General features: G+C 40.9%; 3 protein-coding genes across 4 annotated transcripts; 1 reads left to right on the top strand and 2 right to left on the bottom strand.

Moving 5' to 3' along the window:
* Window positions 1-297: 297 nt before the first annotated feature.
* On the top strand, window positions 298-5093 carry LOC144383725 (cytochrome P450 2F2-like). Its single transcript, XM_078082579.1, has 5 exons — window positions 298-432; window positions 1135-1385; window positions 1998-2160; window positions 3922-4074; window positions 4389-5093. The coding sequence occupies exons 2-5, from the start codon at window positions 1224-1226 to the stop codon at window positions 4613-4615; spliced, it is 705 nt and encodes a 234-aa protein (XP_077938705.1). The 5' UTR covers window positions 298-432; window positions 1135-1223; the 3' UTR covers window positions 4616-5093.
* A 3661-nt stretch (window positions 5094-8754) lies between these two features.
* LOC144383726 (histone H3-like) lies at window positions 8755-9633 on the bottom strand. 2 transcript variants are annotated; one of them, XM_078082580.1, is made up of 2 exons: window positions 9209-9633; window positions 8755-8866 (listed from the first exon to the last, which is right to left on the bottom strand). In XM_078082580.1, the coding sequence occupies exons 1-2, from the start codon at window positions 9603-9605 to the stop codon at window positions 8811-8813; spliced, it is 453 nt and encodes a 150-aa protein (XP_077938706.1). In that variant the 5' UTR covers window positions 9606-9633; the 3' UTR covers window positions 8755-8810. The 2 variants fall into 2 exon arrangements, with proteins under 2 accessions (XP_077938706.1, XP_077938707.1); XM_078082581.1 differs by lacking the exon at window positions 8755-8866 and adding an exon at window positions 8902-9101.
* Window positions 9634-11458: 1825 nt separating this feature from the next.
* On the bottom strand, window positions 11459-12137 carry LOC120809689 (histone H1). The gene has a single exon (XM_040163690.2). It carries the CDS (start codon window positions 12082-12084, stop codon window positions 11473-11475), a length of 612 nt encoding a protein of 203 aa, XP_040019624.2. The 5' UTR covers window positions 12085-12137; the 3' UTR covers window positions 11459-11472.
* Between the last annotated feature and the right edge of the window lie 3231 nt (window positions 12138-15368).

Genomic DNA, 15368 nt, shown 5'->3' with positions numbered 1-15368 from the left:
CCCTTCTATAAAAATATTTTAATAATGGGATTTTTCCGGTTTTTCTCTTATTTAATAACGCATTCTGTTATTTAAACGTTTTCAGCAAACGCCTTTGTCAACCAGTTAATCATATTTTTCATTTTGCAGCATTGTGCACCACAAGATCTTTGCCTTTGCTGTCAGAGCTGCAAATATTTCAAATCCCTTCAATATTTTCTCTGTCTATTATATTGTGTGGAAGTTAGACCACACCCAAAGTGCATGAATGGCCTGTTTCCCTGCTGGCTAATACACCACCTTCAGAGGGAGTTAACTGCGCAGACAAGATCGTTGCGTAACCACATGAAACAACAGCAGCCCGCAGAGTCGCGTCCTGTGCGCGGTGGTTTCGTTCATGACGGGAGTTTAATAGTGATTCCGATCCACGCTTTAAAAAGCAGCGATATGAAGGTAAGACTTGTTCTTTATTTTCAGGTTCACAAGAAAACACTTGGGAGGATGAAGACTAAGTGGTTGGTTCGGTACCAACTTCTTCACTCGGGTCGCCTGCATGTTCTGCAGGACGCGTCACTCATCGGCCCGAGCAGCCGCTGCGCTTCGGAAAAAAAAAACGAGAAAAGATGTCGAACGCTTTTATAAATGATTGAATTTTTTGTTATTCATTTTGAGTTTCGGACTACAGGTTAAAAGATTATCTATAGAAATAATTAATACAACAAAAATAAAATGAGTAGTTTTTGAGAACCTGTAGAAGTGTAAAATGTTTGGGATATTGGTCCTTAACTATAAGGATAAATATCGTTGACACTCTATGTTCATATGTATGGAACAATCTGACGAATAATTGAAGAGGTTTAAGAATCTATATTTCTTTCTGCAATGTAGTCAAGTAGAAGGTGCATGGTAAAAGAAAATGCCTCTGATTTTTAACTACAGTATCTGAAAAAAAAACCCATTTCTCTACATCGTATTGTGTAACTGGTTATCTGTATTCACCTCTATTAACAAGCCATGCCAATAATTGTGTCAAACTATGGAAAAAGTTTAGCACTATATAAACTGATATTTTGGTGGGCAATTCAAGCCAAATCCTGGAAGAATTGCCTCTCAAAGTGTAACCTGTTTCTGTTTGATTTTCCCACTCACCCACAGGTGAGCAAAATATAACTACAGGAGTCAGCATTCAGAACCGAGAAACACTCGCAGAAAGCAGTAAACTCTTCAGTTCAGTCCCTTCCACCATGTTTGCGTTAATAATACTGCTGTTAATCTGCGTTGTCTTCATCGTCGTTCAACTCAAATCCCGAAGGCCCAAGAACTTTCCACCAGGACCCCCAGTCTGGCCGATACTGGGGAACATTTTGGACCTGAGCCTGGAGAACCCCCTGAAGGACTTTGAGAGGGTAAGACAGCTGAAACGGACGATGTGGCTCTTCCAATACATTCTCTTGTAATTGTATGAATGTAATCACTATCACAAAATGTGTTGAGAACATTTCAACACTTAAACGTTTGGCAAAATGTGAAAAATAAAAACGTGACAAGTCTTTAAGTCTCGAGTCATTAAGCTTCTATTTTACTCGCAATAGGTGATTACGTATGTTTTCCCTGTACAGAGTTGACAGTCTGTGTTCTTAACTACTGGACTATGGCCAACCAGTAGCTGAGGTCACGCATTATTAGGTGTTGTCTAACTTGCACACAAAGTAGTATTTGCAAGGCCCAAGGTCAGGTGCTTGATGTAATGTGCTGTTAGTTGTTTTAATTTTTCTCCTAATGTTTTCATTATGTGATGATTCTCATGAATTACATTATTTCATCTTAATTTGTTGATGAGTTTGTTTAAGCTCGTCCAATATTTTCAACGCTGCTAACCTAATATCCCAGGTTAGAGGATAAAGATCTAACTATATCAGAAAACGTGTTGTTTTGATTATATTGAATTGTTGGAATGTAAATAACCATCTAAAGTTAAATTATTTAAAACACTACCATGCCATCTTCTTTTCTCCCAGTTGAAGAAGACCTATGGAAATGTCTATAGTTTATTTCTCGGTCCCAAACCAGTAGTAGTCATGAATGGGATGAAGACCATAAAGGAGGCTTTGGTGACCAAGGGTGTCGATTTCGCTGGAAGACCCCAAGACCTGTTTGTCAATGACAGCACCCAGAGAAAAGGTAGGACATACATGATGTTTCAATGAGCAGCTAATAAATGTATCGTCCATCATAGCTTATTTAAAAAGAGCAACACAACATTCCAATGTTTGCTTATCTTTGTCCATATAGAGATGGGACAGTCACCAGTGTAAGTATATATGTAGTGGCCATTTGTCCTACAAATCTTTAAAACAAAGAGCCACTGGCTGCACCTACTGCTTTGTTTTTGTCAGGCAGCAATAAAGTGGATTGTCAAGGCAATCGATTCCTTTTGTTTACATTCATTTGCAGAGTCCGCCAAACACATACAATAAAACTTGGCTACCTTCCTATGCAGTGCTCTGGCTCGCTATCTCGCTGGTAAAAAAAAATATTAGTCACCCAGGTGCATGCTGGTCCTACCTGGCTATGCCCTTAAGTAACCTGCGGGTGCCCACAGTATTACCTAATTACTACTGGTAAAAAAAACTATTAGTCACCCAGGTGCATGCTGGTCCTACCTGGCTATGCCCTTAAGTAACCTGCGGGTGCCCACAGTATTACCTAATTACTGCTCCACTTAACCCAACTAACTATATTTTAGAATAAATAACTGGATTATAGCTCCCACAATATATGTTATTAAAACAAATGGTAAATGGACTCTACAACACTTTTCTAGTCTTCCGACAACTCAAAGCGCTTTAACACTACATGACATCATTCACCCGTTCCGACTACAACTACACACTGTAGTCACAGCTACAGGAGCAATGTTGGATTAAGTGTCTTGCCAAAGACACATCGACATGGGGGGTTAGCAGAGCCTGGGATCGAACCACCAACCCTCTGATTGGAGGACGACCGTGCTCCCCACTCACCCACTGTTGACAAGGGTCAATGTGCAGTTTTTTTATTGCAATTATCACAAAGTACGTTGAAATGTGTGACCTATTCAACAGCATGATAGGAAATATTGAGAAGGTAGAAGCAGGCACCTGAGCTATACAGTATATGAAGGTCACTCGGAGACTATAATCATCTTTGTTGAATGATCTGGCTCATGTGGGGGCGGCAATTCAGCAGTATGACTAGGACGTAAACTCCAAAGTGCCTTTTAAAGGTGATAAATCCCACACTTACCGGTAACCAGTGAAGGGAGGCTTAAACCGGGGTTATAGGATTAAGTTTTTGTTTAATACAGAGCAGCTGCATTTGGTTTGAAGGCACCTCTCTAATCAAAAGGAGGGAAAAAAAGAGTCTTATGTAACTGATGTATGTTTTACAATTCAGTTAACCAGAGAAAAAGAGGCAGAGCTGGAGAGGACTTATCGCCTTTCTTCATCAAACCTTGACCTCCATTCATCAGTCATCAAACTTGTATGCACTTGTCCTGCAGTTGCCCACTCACATGTTAGGCGACACTCTATATTATTCCAACAACCAAGTCTTTTCTGAAAGCCATGTTGTTCCTCTTTTTGTTTACTTAAAGTCAAACTCCATTCAATTCTGTTGGCTGTAAAAGCCCTTTCATTGCACAACATTACACAATTAGTCCAAATGCAAACGAGATGGTGACACGCAAAGTCATTCTAGTTCTTATGTAAGAAAGTAAACAACATGGTCTTATGCATTGAAGGAACCATCTATCTTCTCATTAACATATTAAGGAGAGGAAAAGATAAATCATGCTAGAAAGTTAACAAGCTCTGGAGAAACTCTGCTATAATCAAAGTACTGTAAACCCTGATATCTTGAGACATTTCTATGTATGCTTTTGTGCCACTCTGCCTTTTACAGGAGTGATTCTGGCAGATTACGGTTCTAGTTGGAAGGAGCAACGTCGCTTTGCTCTGATGAACTTGAGGAACTTTGGAATGGGGAAGGACAGCATGGAGGAGAGGATTCATGGAGAGATACAATATACTGTGGACACGCTGGAGAAGAACATTGGTATGTCATCTGTCCTCCCATGGATGGCAGCGTTCACTTTAATCAGGGACACTGAAATCAAATTACTAATATTTGATAATGTTACAATGTGGAGCTCGATGAAATTGCACTTTCTTGTTTATTATTCCTTTGTCTGTATTCTTATGGTTGAAATGCACCTATTGTAAGATTCTTTGGATAAAAACATCAGCTAAATGACATGTGATGTAATTTTGCCTAATGTGAAGGATAGATTATTTTTGCTTGTTAATTGGTAAGTTAATTTTGTTGCACAATACTGTGTTGTACTTAAGTGGACATTTTGTCTTCTCCAGGCAAATCCTTCAGTCCTCAAAACATGTTTCACAATGCGGCCTCCAACATCATCTGCCAGGTTCTATTTGGAAAACGCTTTGAGTATCAGGATGAGACTATGAAAACACTTGTTCAATGCTTCACCGAGAATGCCAAGATAGCCAATGGGCCATGGGCTATTCTGAGTAGGCATGCTTCTGCCTTCAAATGTCGCTCAGAAATATCAGATACTTCTGACTTTAGTTAAGCTTGCGGCTCAGTGGAGCCGTACTTCAGTGATCGGTGGTGATTAGAGCCAACTTTAGCAGGCTAAGATGGTTGTTAGCAGGTATAACGTTTACCACATACTCAGCCTTTTTGTTTTGTTTGTCCGTTGGCCCAAATCAAGAAGCTACAATTGGAGCTAATGGTAGTGTTGCTTGCAAAGCTGACAATTGTCTAACCGCGAGAGTTAAGCCTAGTTTATGCATGCGCGTTTTCAAGAGCCCCTTGCGTGCCTTTTTTACCCCTCCTTGCGTGAGTCGACACATTTTTCTAGACTGGCATCAAAACTACGCAAGCCTCCTGCAGGCCGCAAGGCTGTGATTAGTCTGCTAACTACATCGTTTCCGGAGTCTCAGTTTCATAGCCTAATACTGCCATTATTAAAACGAAGATTTTTTACGAGAGAATGAATCAGATTGAAGAGCTTTTGTCGGAAATATCCGCAAGAAAAAAAAAAGAAATCCGCAAATATGACCACTTCTACAACCCGTCATTGGCGGATTATGGCGGACCCGTCGCTGGCCTCCAATTCATGGATGGAGATCTCCGCAAACGTTGGTTTGCCAGTCGAGGGGTGCACAAAGACGTAACTTCAGTCCAGAATTTCCCAAAGCCACACTAAAGTAACTGATGGTCCGAATAAACTGTGCACCTGCATCGTAAGCATGGATTGATGTGTATCCTTGCAAACCTACTCGCCTTGACTCACAGAAGAGTTGTTTTCCTGCAAAGCACAGAATCTTAGCCCATATGTGATAATAAAATAATTTGTTCAGACTGATTCATGCCAAGATGCAGAATGTTTGATATTGAATAATCTAAAATTGCGTGTTCTTTTCATTTACACAGCTTTATGACTCCTTTCCTTTGATCAGAAGCCTGCCACTGCCCTTCAGACAGGCCTTTAAGAACGTTGAGGTAGGTTAATCTCTCTCTCTCTCTCTCTCTCTCTCTCTCTCTCTCTCTCTCTCTCTGCATTCATTTTGTCAATTAAAAGTAGATTATAAATTATGAATGTTGACGTGAATGTTTTTCAGACATGTCAGAAGAATGCAAAAACTTTGATGAATGAGCACAAGCAGACCAGAGTGCCTGGAGAGCCGCGCGACTTTGTTGACTGCTACTTGGATCGGCTGGATAAGGTGAATCATTGAACACAGAAAAGATGGGTACATTTTTGAATAATGCAAACTTGTTGTTTTTTGGCAAAAGTTTAGGATTGGGAGGTGGGGGAGGTGCAGGGGGTTGGGTGAACTGGCCAGCCAGCGTTTCTGAGATAGGACTGAGACAAAGAGAAAAGGCGATGTCATGATTTTGCAGCAAAACATTTTAGATGTGACGTGTCGAGTCTTGGTCAATCAGCATTAAAATGTCTTCAGCGTCTTCATTTCTCTCCAATTTTTTGACGCAACCCCTTATGACGGTATGATTATGAACAACTTAATATTGCCCTTAAAGTTTGAAGTTTCACATTTGCATTGTCATTCTCCTCTCTCTAGCCGGGTGATGATCGGTCGTCCTTTTCAGAAGCGCAGTTGACTATGTACATTCTGGATCTTCACTTTGCTGGGACTGACACTACTTCCAACACTCTCCTTACTGGTTTCCTCTACTTAATGAACTACCCACAAGTACAAGGTATGCAAATACTCTACAAAGGAATGCTCATAATTGTTTGTATCGTAGATTCTTTTATACAGAAATACTTTTTGTAAAAGTCCTGAATTGAAAAGGTATTTTTTTTGGAACACGTATCAATTGTCTCATTAAATTAATGTCTCTTTCTTAAAAAGGGACAGCACAGCCTTGGGGAACTGTTTACCGGTTAAGTGTCTTTCCCAAGCACACTGTGGCATGCTGGTTGATGATGCCATGGAGGGAACTATTGCGCTTCCGAATTGATGTAAATCGACCCTAACTCTTAGCCCTAACCTATAAGTGACAAGATGCAACTTTTAGCTACAAATATGCAGAAAGCTCTCACTCCAGTTATGAATGATTAGTGTAGTGTTTGTAATAGCAATAGATCAAGTGTGTCCCTGCAGTAAAGGCTTTCATTTTTTCCCCCTCAACAAATTTCACCTTTGAGACAATAAGATCCACCCTCACGAGTGTACCACGGGTCATTGTTAGAGGCCTTTGGCAAATTCCAGAAAGACAGCCTCTTCAACAGAAGGCAGTTTGAAGTAGGAAATTGGCAGGTGTAAATAATTAAATCAACGATTGCTGAATTCCATTGGACTGCTTCAGTTTCAAGGCTGTAGTTAGTAGTTTAGTAGTTTCACCCATGCGTCTCAAAGAAGCCTTAATAGCTGCTAACTATGCATGTGTATATGGTCAGCTAGTTCACCCTGAGTCATGTATCAGTTTCTGAAAAAACATATTTGGTTCATAGAGGAAAGTACTGATCAAAGCCCGGCTGATGAATAGGTCATGGAAAATATATAGGTGTCGTTGTGTATGAAGGTCGGTAAAACACAAGAAAAAGATTCTTTAGTTTACTGACGCGATCAGTTTGAAGTCTGGTTTCTCATAAATGTCTTGCCCGGTATATTTCTTTGTCAAAGTTGAAAGAAGCCATATCAAAGCGATTTCATTCACGCTACATTAACATTAATGTCGACAGATATGTAAAATATGAATGTCTACATTGTTTGGGCTAGAGCAGAGACACCTACTTGCGAACAAAACCAACTAACCTTGTTCACCATTCCCTGAAAATCAGGTCATTTCCAACATTGAAAAAAATTACATTACATGACATTTAGCTGACGCTTTTATCCAAAGCGACTTACAATAAGTGCTCAGAAGACTTTTTAATGACTTTGTTATTTATCGGTGACGCCACGTATTAGGATGAATTCCCCTCCACTATTGCATAGGTTTAACATTGATCCACTCCTATAATACTATTTTCCAATTTATCAAAAATATTGCAAATTTGTATTATCATCCTTCATGTTTCTGTCAGAGCGTTGTCAGCAGGAGATAGACATGGTGCTGGAGGGAAAGGATCAGGCCAGTTCTGAGGACAGAAACAACATGCCTTATGTGCAGGTAAATCTCACACTTTTCTCATAGCCAATAAATCTTGGATTCAATATGTTCACCCGTGGGTACATCCTTGGGATAAATTCAATTCACATTTCACATATATACCAATCTTCGTGCCAGTTCCCATTTTGCTGCTTTTTTTGTGTGGCTGATCTTTTGAGAGCCGGTGTTTAAGTATGGGAACATGATGTTTAAATATTTCTTCATCCAGGCCGTAATCCATGAATTCCAGAGAGTAGCCAACACTGTTCCACTCAGCGTCTTCCACTGTACAACTAAAGACACAGAGCTCAATGGATATTCCATCCCCAAGGTAAGAAGCAACTGGTCCTGTCTTTTCTGTCACTATTGTGTAAAACAATGTAGGCGTCTCTGCTGGGAATGTACATCTCTGCAAATTATTCATTCCTCTTTTTATTCATGTCTTGTCCACAGGGTACTCTGATCATCCCTAATCTCACCTCAGTGCTGAATGAGGAGGGCCAATGTAAATTCCCAAATGAATTCAACCCTGAAAACTTCCTCAATGACCAGGGAGTTTGTGAAACCAGAGGCCTTCATGCCTTTCTCTGCAGGTGTGTATGTTTCAATTCTCGTCAAATCAATTATCTTCATGTAGACCAAAATCACAAGTAACGAAATGGCCTGAGGTGGCTTCAGAATCTGTATAATATGCAACACCGGTTGTCATGTAGAACGTGTCATTGCATTATAAATATGTGTAACACTAGCTTTATAGTGGTGCTTTTAGTTTAAGAATAAATACGAAAGTGGGATATTAATGAATCAGTTGGTCTAGCGTGTCTATTTTTTGTTATACACACCATAATTTTGCTGTGGAACAGGTGAAAACTACTACGTGGCATGTGTAGCAATGGTCTTTTAAAATTAGTATTTTGAGTTTAAATTGCTCATGACTTTAGTCAATTCACCAATAATGTACATGGTCGAATGGTTTATATTAGCAATAGAAAATATGTTATTGTTTGATCAAAAAGTGGGTGCACCAATCTCAGAGGGGTTGAACGGCACAGAGAAATAACTACTAACAAATGACTTACAAACATGTTCAGTTTAAGAATCTGTATTATGGTACCACCTTGTGGTAGCAATGGAAGATGTCATCAGCAGAACGCACCTCCGATGACAAGCACTGCATATGATCGATTATTCATGACAGCTGGAAAAAAGTAACATGCACATTAAAATATTTCCCACAATCTTTTCTGCAATCTTTCAGCGGGAATAAGATGTTCTGGACAGTCAGACACCAAATGCCCTATGTGCAGGTATGTTCTGGATTATTTCACTGAGATGTTCCGAGGTACCGTTTGGTGACAGCGGTGTCTTTCATGTAGGCAGTCATTCATGAGATCCAGGGAATGTCTGACACTGTTCCCCCTCAGTGTTTTCCACTGAATTGATAATGGTCACGTTAAGGAATGAGTTCTTTACAGAGAGTGAGGTGGCTCTTAAAAGAGCCGTTGTTGGGAGTAGAATCAGGGTGTTTAAGCTCGCTCACCGCGGATGCGACGGGCCAGCTGGATGTCTTTGGGCATGATGGTGACCCTCTTGGCGTGGATGGCGCACAGGTTGGTGTCCTCGAACAGGCCCACCAGGTAAGCCTCGCTGGACTCCTGCAGAGCCATAACAGCAGAGCTCTGGAAGCGCAGGTCGGTCTTGAAGTCCTGAGCGATCTCTCTCACCAGACGCTGGAAGGGCAGCTTGCGAATCAGCAGCTCCGTGGACTTCTGGTAGCGACGGATCTCCCTCAGGGCCACGGTACCGGGCCTGTAACGGTGAGGCTTCTTCACGCCGCCGGTGGCCGGGGCGCTCTTACGAGCGGCCTTGGTGGCCAGCTGCTTCCTGGGGGCTTTGCCTCCGGTGGACTTACGAGCGGTCTGCTTGGTTCGTGCCATAATCGACTAGTGTCACTCTGATTAAGAGAAGTGAACTTTGAGAGGAGACACCCGGCTCTTAAAGTGTGGACCGGCTGAGGAGCGGTGACGCTGATTCAGACCTCCGGCCCCTGATTGGTGGAGGACTCCTCCTGGAGCTCAGCCGCGACTCTACGAGCGAGTCTCCGCTGCTCATTGGCGGAAAATGATTTAAAAATGTCCGCCAAAAACTTTGAGCTCGCGCCCTCTGTCTTCCTGTCTGGAGCCTCTTCTCTGGTTGGTGCGTGCGTCAGGAACCGTCCCACCCGCTCCGCGGACATATAAAGGAGGGTTTGACGCGTTCACACACACTTCCTTCCCTGAAACAGTCTAACAATGAGCGGCAGAGGCAAAACCGGTGGAAAGGCCCGAGCGAAGGCAAAGACCCGCTCCTCTCGTGCTGGACTCCAGTTCCCAGTCGGTCGCGTCCACAGACATCTGCGCAAAGGGAACTATGCGCAGCGTGTCGGCGCAGGAGCCCCCGTCTACCTGGCGGCCGTGCTGGAGTACCTGACCGCTGAGATCCTGGAGCTGGCTGGAAACGCCGCCCGCGACAACAAGAAGACCCGCATCATTCCGCGTCACCTGCAGCTGGCTGTCCGCAACGACGAGGAGCTCAACAAGCTGCTGGGCGGAGTGACCATCGCTCAGGGCGGCGTGCTGCCCAACATCCAGGCGGTGCTGCTGCCCAAGAAGACCGAGAAGCCCGCCAAGAAGTAAAGCCGGAGACCTCCATCTACCACAAAGGCTCTTTTAAGAGCCACCCACCCACACGAAAAGAGATGTGATCCTCCTGTGTCTATTATGTGGTCCTACTTATTAAGATAATCCCAATAAAGTCACACAAGTTAATGAATACCTCACAACCTTTTAATGTATCGCGTAGAAAGGACACTACTGCAGCTGAAGCATAAAACCGTTTAGACATTGTTTGACACTTGATGTAGATGGATTCACTTTCAGAGAAAGGGAACAGGAAGACAAACAGGCAAGATTACAGAATGAAAAATAAGGATTTGACATTTTAAAGGAGCCACTCTTATTCAATACAAATATTAAATATTCCTTTAGAATTTAAATTGATTGTAGCATGAGATGGGTAATATAAAGGTTTCAATAACCGGATGCTCTTTCGCAGGATGTGACAATCAAAAACATGTTTTCTACTTTACGCAACATTTGGATGCTTTTGTATAATAAAGATGTATTATACAAGATTTCTTTGTAGAATAGTCTCGCAGGAAAAAAGCTCTTTAAGGAAGGATTGAGCCTTTAATGGAGGTGTTTGTTCTTCAGACTGATATCAGCTCACTTCTTCTTGGCTTCTGCTCCACATAATTGAGGGAATGTTTTGCCATTTGTGCCTTATCTGCTCCATGTTGAAATAGCTTCACACCTAGTCTACAAACTATTTCCTGATGGGTTTATTTTTTAAATGTATTATAACAGTATTTACTTGGAATTGTCCTAATTCTTACAATCTTATACATGTTTAATTGAAATGTACATTTTCTCCATTTAAAACAAATGTTCAGTGATGATGGATGGGCCAAATTCTGGAGTCTGAGCAACATTTGGATATCAAAGAACTGCAGGTGTTGTCCTTGAATAAGTAAAACCATATTTTCTTATAAAATGGTCTTTAGAAGCTCATGTTGGCTCGAAAATAGTGGATTTCCTAAATTTTCCCACCAGCAGTTGTATAGTTCAATTAAATACAGTAAATTAAAATAATTTTAAGAAGTCAAAACACTATAAAGTCTGAAAAAATAAATAAAGGCAAAGCTCTTTGAGGAAGGAGTGGGTGGCTCTTAAAAGAGCCTTTTATGGAAGTGTTTGTCACATCAGTTTACTTCTTCTTGGGTGCTGCTTTCTTGGCTTTGGGCTTAGCGACCTTCTTCACTGGAGATTTTTTGGCTGCAGGGGCCTTTTTCACCACCTTCTTAGGGCTCTTGGCCACCTTTTTGGGGCTCTTTGCTACCTTCTTGGGGCTCTTGGCCACCTTCTTTGCCGCTGCGGGTTTCTTGGCCTTCTTCGGTGACTTCTTAGCGGCTACAACTTTCTTCACTGCCGCTGCTTTGGGCTTTTTGGCCGCTGCGGGTTTCTTCGCCGCGGGCTTCTTGGCTTTAGGAGCGGTTTTCTTTGCCGGTTTGTCGGCGGTGGTCTTGCTCATCTTGAAGGAGCCGGAAGCCCCGATCCCCTTGACCTGGACCAGAGTCCCCTTGGCCACCAGGCTCTTGATGGCGGTCTTGACGCGGGCCTTGTTCTTGTCCACATCGTATCCTCCGGCGGTCAGAGCCTTCTTGACGGCGGCAGCAGACACGCCGCTCCGCTCCTTGGATGCGGCCACAGTTTTCACGATGAGGTCAGAGACGCTGGGACCGACCTTCTTCGGCTTGGACGCCTTCTTCTTGGCTGCTTTGGGCGAGGCGGCGGCTGGAGCTGGAGCTACTTCTGCCATGTTGTCCCGTTGTTGTGCGTTTGTGTCGTCGAGGACTCGAGAGAGTGAGACTGATGAAGAGCTCAAAGCAGCGGACTGAACTTAAACGCACCATGAGAACCGTAGAGACTCAACCCAGCCCGGCGCTCCTCGTGCAGTCTGAAAGTCGAGTCACTTGTGTTTTCTCTCCACTGATTAAAGACTAAAAACTAAATGTGCATCAGGTGCTGGAGGCTGAAGGTGGAGGATCCGATAGCGGACTAGTTTCTCTTCGTGTTCAGGTCACGTAGAGCTCTGATGATCGATGCGTTTTGTTTGAGGAGCCTCCAAACATCACCTACTCAGCGCCGTGGACAGCAGTGATCGGCGGCTTTTCCCACTCATTTCTCTCTTAAAAGTATTTAAAATACATCAAGTCTCCATCAAAATTGGGTTTCCAAACTATCCACATGTTGGTTCATGGTGTCAACGTAAAACAACCATCAGATGTTGATCAGTATTTAAAAAACTGGAGTTTTTGTGGAAGCAGCAAACACAGTGATGGTGGTTACAGTTCAATCAGACCTCCCATCAGAGCTGCTCACTGTGGACATTTCTTCTGCTAATAGTACCTTTTACTATACGCAGTTACAACTTTTTATCATCAAATATACTGACCCACTAATGTTAGTTTTTTGGGAAGCTTTCATATGCATATAGGTCTATTATTGTAAACCATTATTTATATTGTGTTGATGAATTCTATCAGCACAGATGCAGTTACATTTAGGTGAACATAACACATGTAATCATTATTATACTATCATAAAGTTACGAATGAAGTATTTCTATGCCAACATTCAAAGGAGCTGCTCACTGTGGTCATGTCTTCTGCTAATAAATTGTATTATAAATAGTATAACATATTTGAATCATCAAATATACTGAAAAACCAATGTGGCCTTTTTTTTGGAAACTCGAACGTTGCAATAACACTGCTATTGTACCACTGATGGTGTGTAATAGTATTCAGCTGATGAAGGAAGTCAGCACTAAAATTTTGAATTTTTAGTGCTGTCATTATTATATTGTCATTATTATGTATGCAGATCAACTGTGAACAGCGAAGAACATGACTCACGATTAGATCAATGAACAACTTAATAACTCACGGTGCATCTACTTCAGCCCAAAAAACAAGCTGTCTGCTCGAGACACGATAAGGTGAAATTTCTCTCTTAGTTGTTTTCAGTTTTTATGTCCTGAGAAATGTTATTGATGTATAATATACATAGCTCAACTTATAATCAACAAACACACTCAAACTCAAAGTTATCATTACTATTATTATTGTTAAATAAAAGTATTCCTAAGCAAACATTCAAAAATAGTTAGTTCCAACCCTTGTATGAGTGTGGAACCATTGAGTACCATTCTGAGCAAAAAAAAATTAAAACAATTCAGAAGCAATAATGTGAAATTAGAATGACAATTGAATTTTATGGCGTATCTCATTCATCAGCATCCACCTTTTTACAAAGGAAGACAGGAGCAATTTGTGGATTAACGATTGTATTCAGACTAACACTCTGAAATTGCATAATTGGAACGCTTGACATAACAGGAAGACAGGAACAATATTGTATTTCGGATAATAATAATCTGAACACAGATATTTGCGCCCTTGACTTATATTATTAATCAATATGTTCTGTTGGGTTTTAACTTGTTTTTTTCCAGGGTAAATGACTTATAGCGACGACTATATTTTGAAGGAATGAAAAGTATACTTTAACATGCCTGAAAGGTGTGTACAGGATAAAAGTAAATAGAAAGTAATCCTCCACAGGGACCCATTATGCATGTGATGAGACAGAAATATGGAGATCTCTAAAGTTTTTGGCCGAGTGGTCAAAGGATTTTGGGTTCCCTGCAAATGGTTCTCTCAGTAGAACAGGGGTCACATTATCTCTGGGGGCCACATTATCGTTCCTGACTGTGATGGAGGGCCGGGGCCGGGTCAGCTATATAACAGAGAATTGTATGACCCAGATCAAAATGACCACCAGCAGGCCTCATTGTGTAGTAGAGATTACTTGCCTGGAAGAGCCATCCACACTACTATATCCCCACTACTATATAAACACTTGATTCCTGGCACATATTTTTTTAACTTTACTAGTGGTTTGCAAAAGTAGTAATCGAGTCTTCACACTTTGTTTTAATTTGAAATATCACAGATATTCCATTTATTTATTTTCAAATAAAAATAATATCAAAACTTTCAAGGTAAGAAACATCTGCCTAGTTGAGGGGATTTGACACTGGCAAAGGTGAGTGAAAAACTATAAATTATAGGTAGGCCTGTTGATATTAATAATAATATTAAAAATAATTGTGTGCAGCACTTAATAAAGGTCAAATAAATAGGCCTATAAAATGAATGAATTAAAAAAAATTGAAATTATAATAACACATATATATATATATGTACTTCTATATAACTTATATAATAACTAGAAAATGCATTTCCTGCTGAAAATGCGTTGGAATGCAAAAAGCTGAAAGCTGAACTGAATTTTTAAAAATAGCTGAAAATACAGAAGGTTGAAGGGAATTTGAATACGTTTGCTGAAAATTACAGATATTAGAAAAGCTGAAATTAATTTTAAATAGCTGAAAATACATATATGGGGGAAGCTGCATGGAATTTTAATAGATTTGCTGAAAAATACAGAAGTTGCTGGAGCTTAGATGAATTTAAAAAAATACAGAAATAACAAAAGCTGAGATGAATAAAAAGAGGTTTTAAATTGTTTGTAGTAATATTAGTAGTAGCATTAGTTATAGTTTTATTTGTGCTAGTAGTAAGTAAGTAGTAAGCAGTAGAAGTAAGTTTAGTATCAATAGCAGTATAAACAGCTGTAATACTACTACTATTAGCCATAGGAGTATTTGCAAGTAGAAATACTAGTAGTATGGTAGTAGACATATCAGTTGTAGTACTAGAAGTACTAGTAATATTCGTAGTGGTTGTAGTAGTATTTGAAAGAGCAATACGTATTTCAACAAAACCGCTTCATTCTGAGCTTCATGGTTAAGGTACAGATAATCATTGAGGCTTTTATTTTGAAATGATGGAATTGGGTGAGGGGGGGTTGGAAGACAGAATGTTTGTTATTTAAACTAAGAAGTTTTTAACTAATAGGGCTCATCACAAACATTACAGTAAAAATTTCCCCCATGGGGCTTTTATTTTGAAATGATTGGATTGGGTGGGGTGGGGGGGTGTAGATAGAGGGAGGGAGGGTTAGAGGGTGAGGCAG

The sequence above is a fragment of the Gasterosteus aculeatus genome, chromosome X (genome assembly GCF_964276395.1).
Source record: "Gasterosteus aculeatus chromosome X, fGasAcu3.hap1.1, whole genome shotgun sequence".
In the NCBI taxonomy this organism is placed as follows: domain Eukaryota; kingdom Metazoa; phylum Chordata; class Actinopteri; order Perciformes; family Gasterosteidae; genus Gasterosteus; species Gasterosteus aculeatus.
The sequence above is the reverse complement of the archived record's forward strand: the minus strand, read 5'-3'. Positions and strand labels throughout refer to the sequence as shown.

What these genes read in the sequence shown, in the direction of transcription:
- LOC144383726 (XM_078082580.1), bottom strand. Translation starts at nt 9,605, where the DNA reads ATGGCACGAACCAAGCAGACCGCTCGTAAGTCCACCGGAGGCAAAGCC. An exon ending in GCTGGCCCGTCGCATCCGCG is followed by an intron (nt 8,867 to 9,208) that starts GTGAGCGAGCTT and finishes ACTTTTTTCCAG; the next exon opens with CTGTCATGAATAATCGATCA.
- LOC120809689 (XM_040163690.2), bottom strand. Translation starts at nt 12,084, where the DNA reads ATGGCAGAAGTAGCTCCAGCTCCAGCCGCCGCCTCGCCCAAAGCAGCC.
- LOC144383725 (XM_078082579.1), top strand. Translation starts at nt 1,224, where the DNA reads ATGTTTGCGTTAATAATACTGCTGTTAATCTGCGTTGTCTTCATCGTC. An exon ending in CCCTGAAGGACTTTGAGAGG is followed by an intron (nt 1,386 to 1,997) that starts GTAAGACAGCTG and finishes CTTTTCTCCCAG; the next exon opens with TTGAAGAAGACCTATGGAAA. An exon ending in TGACAGCACCCAGAGAAAAG is followed by an intron (nt 2,161 to 3,921) that starts GTAGGACATACA and finishes TGCCTTTTACAG; the next exon opens with GAGTGATTCTGGCAGATTAC.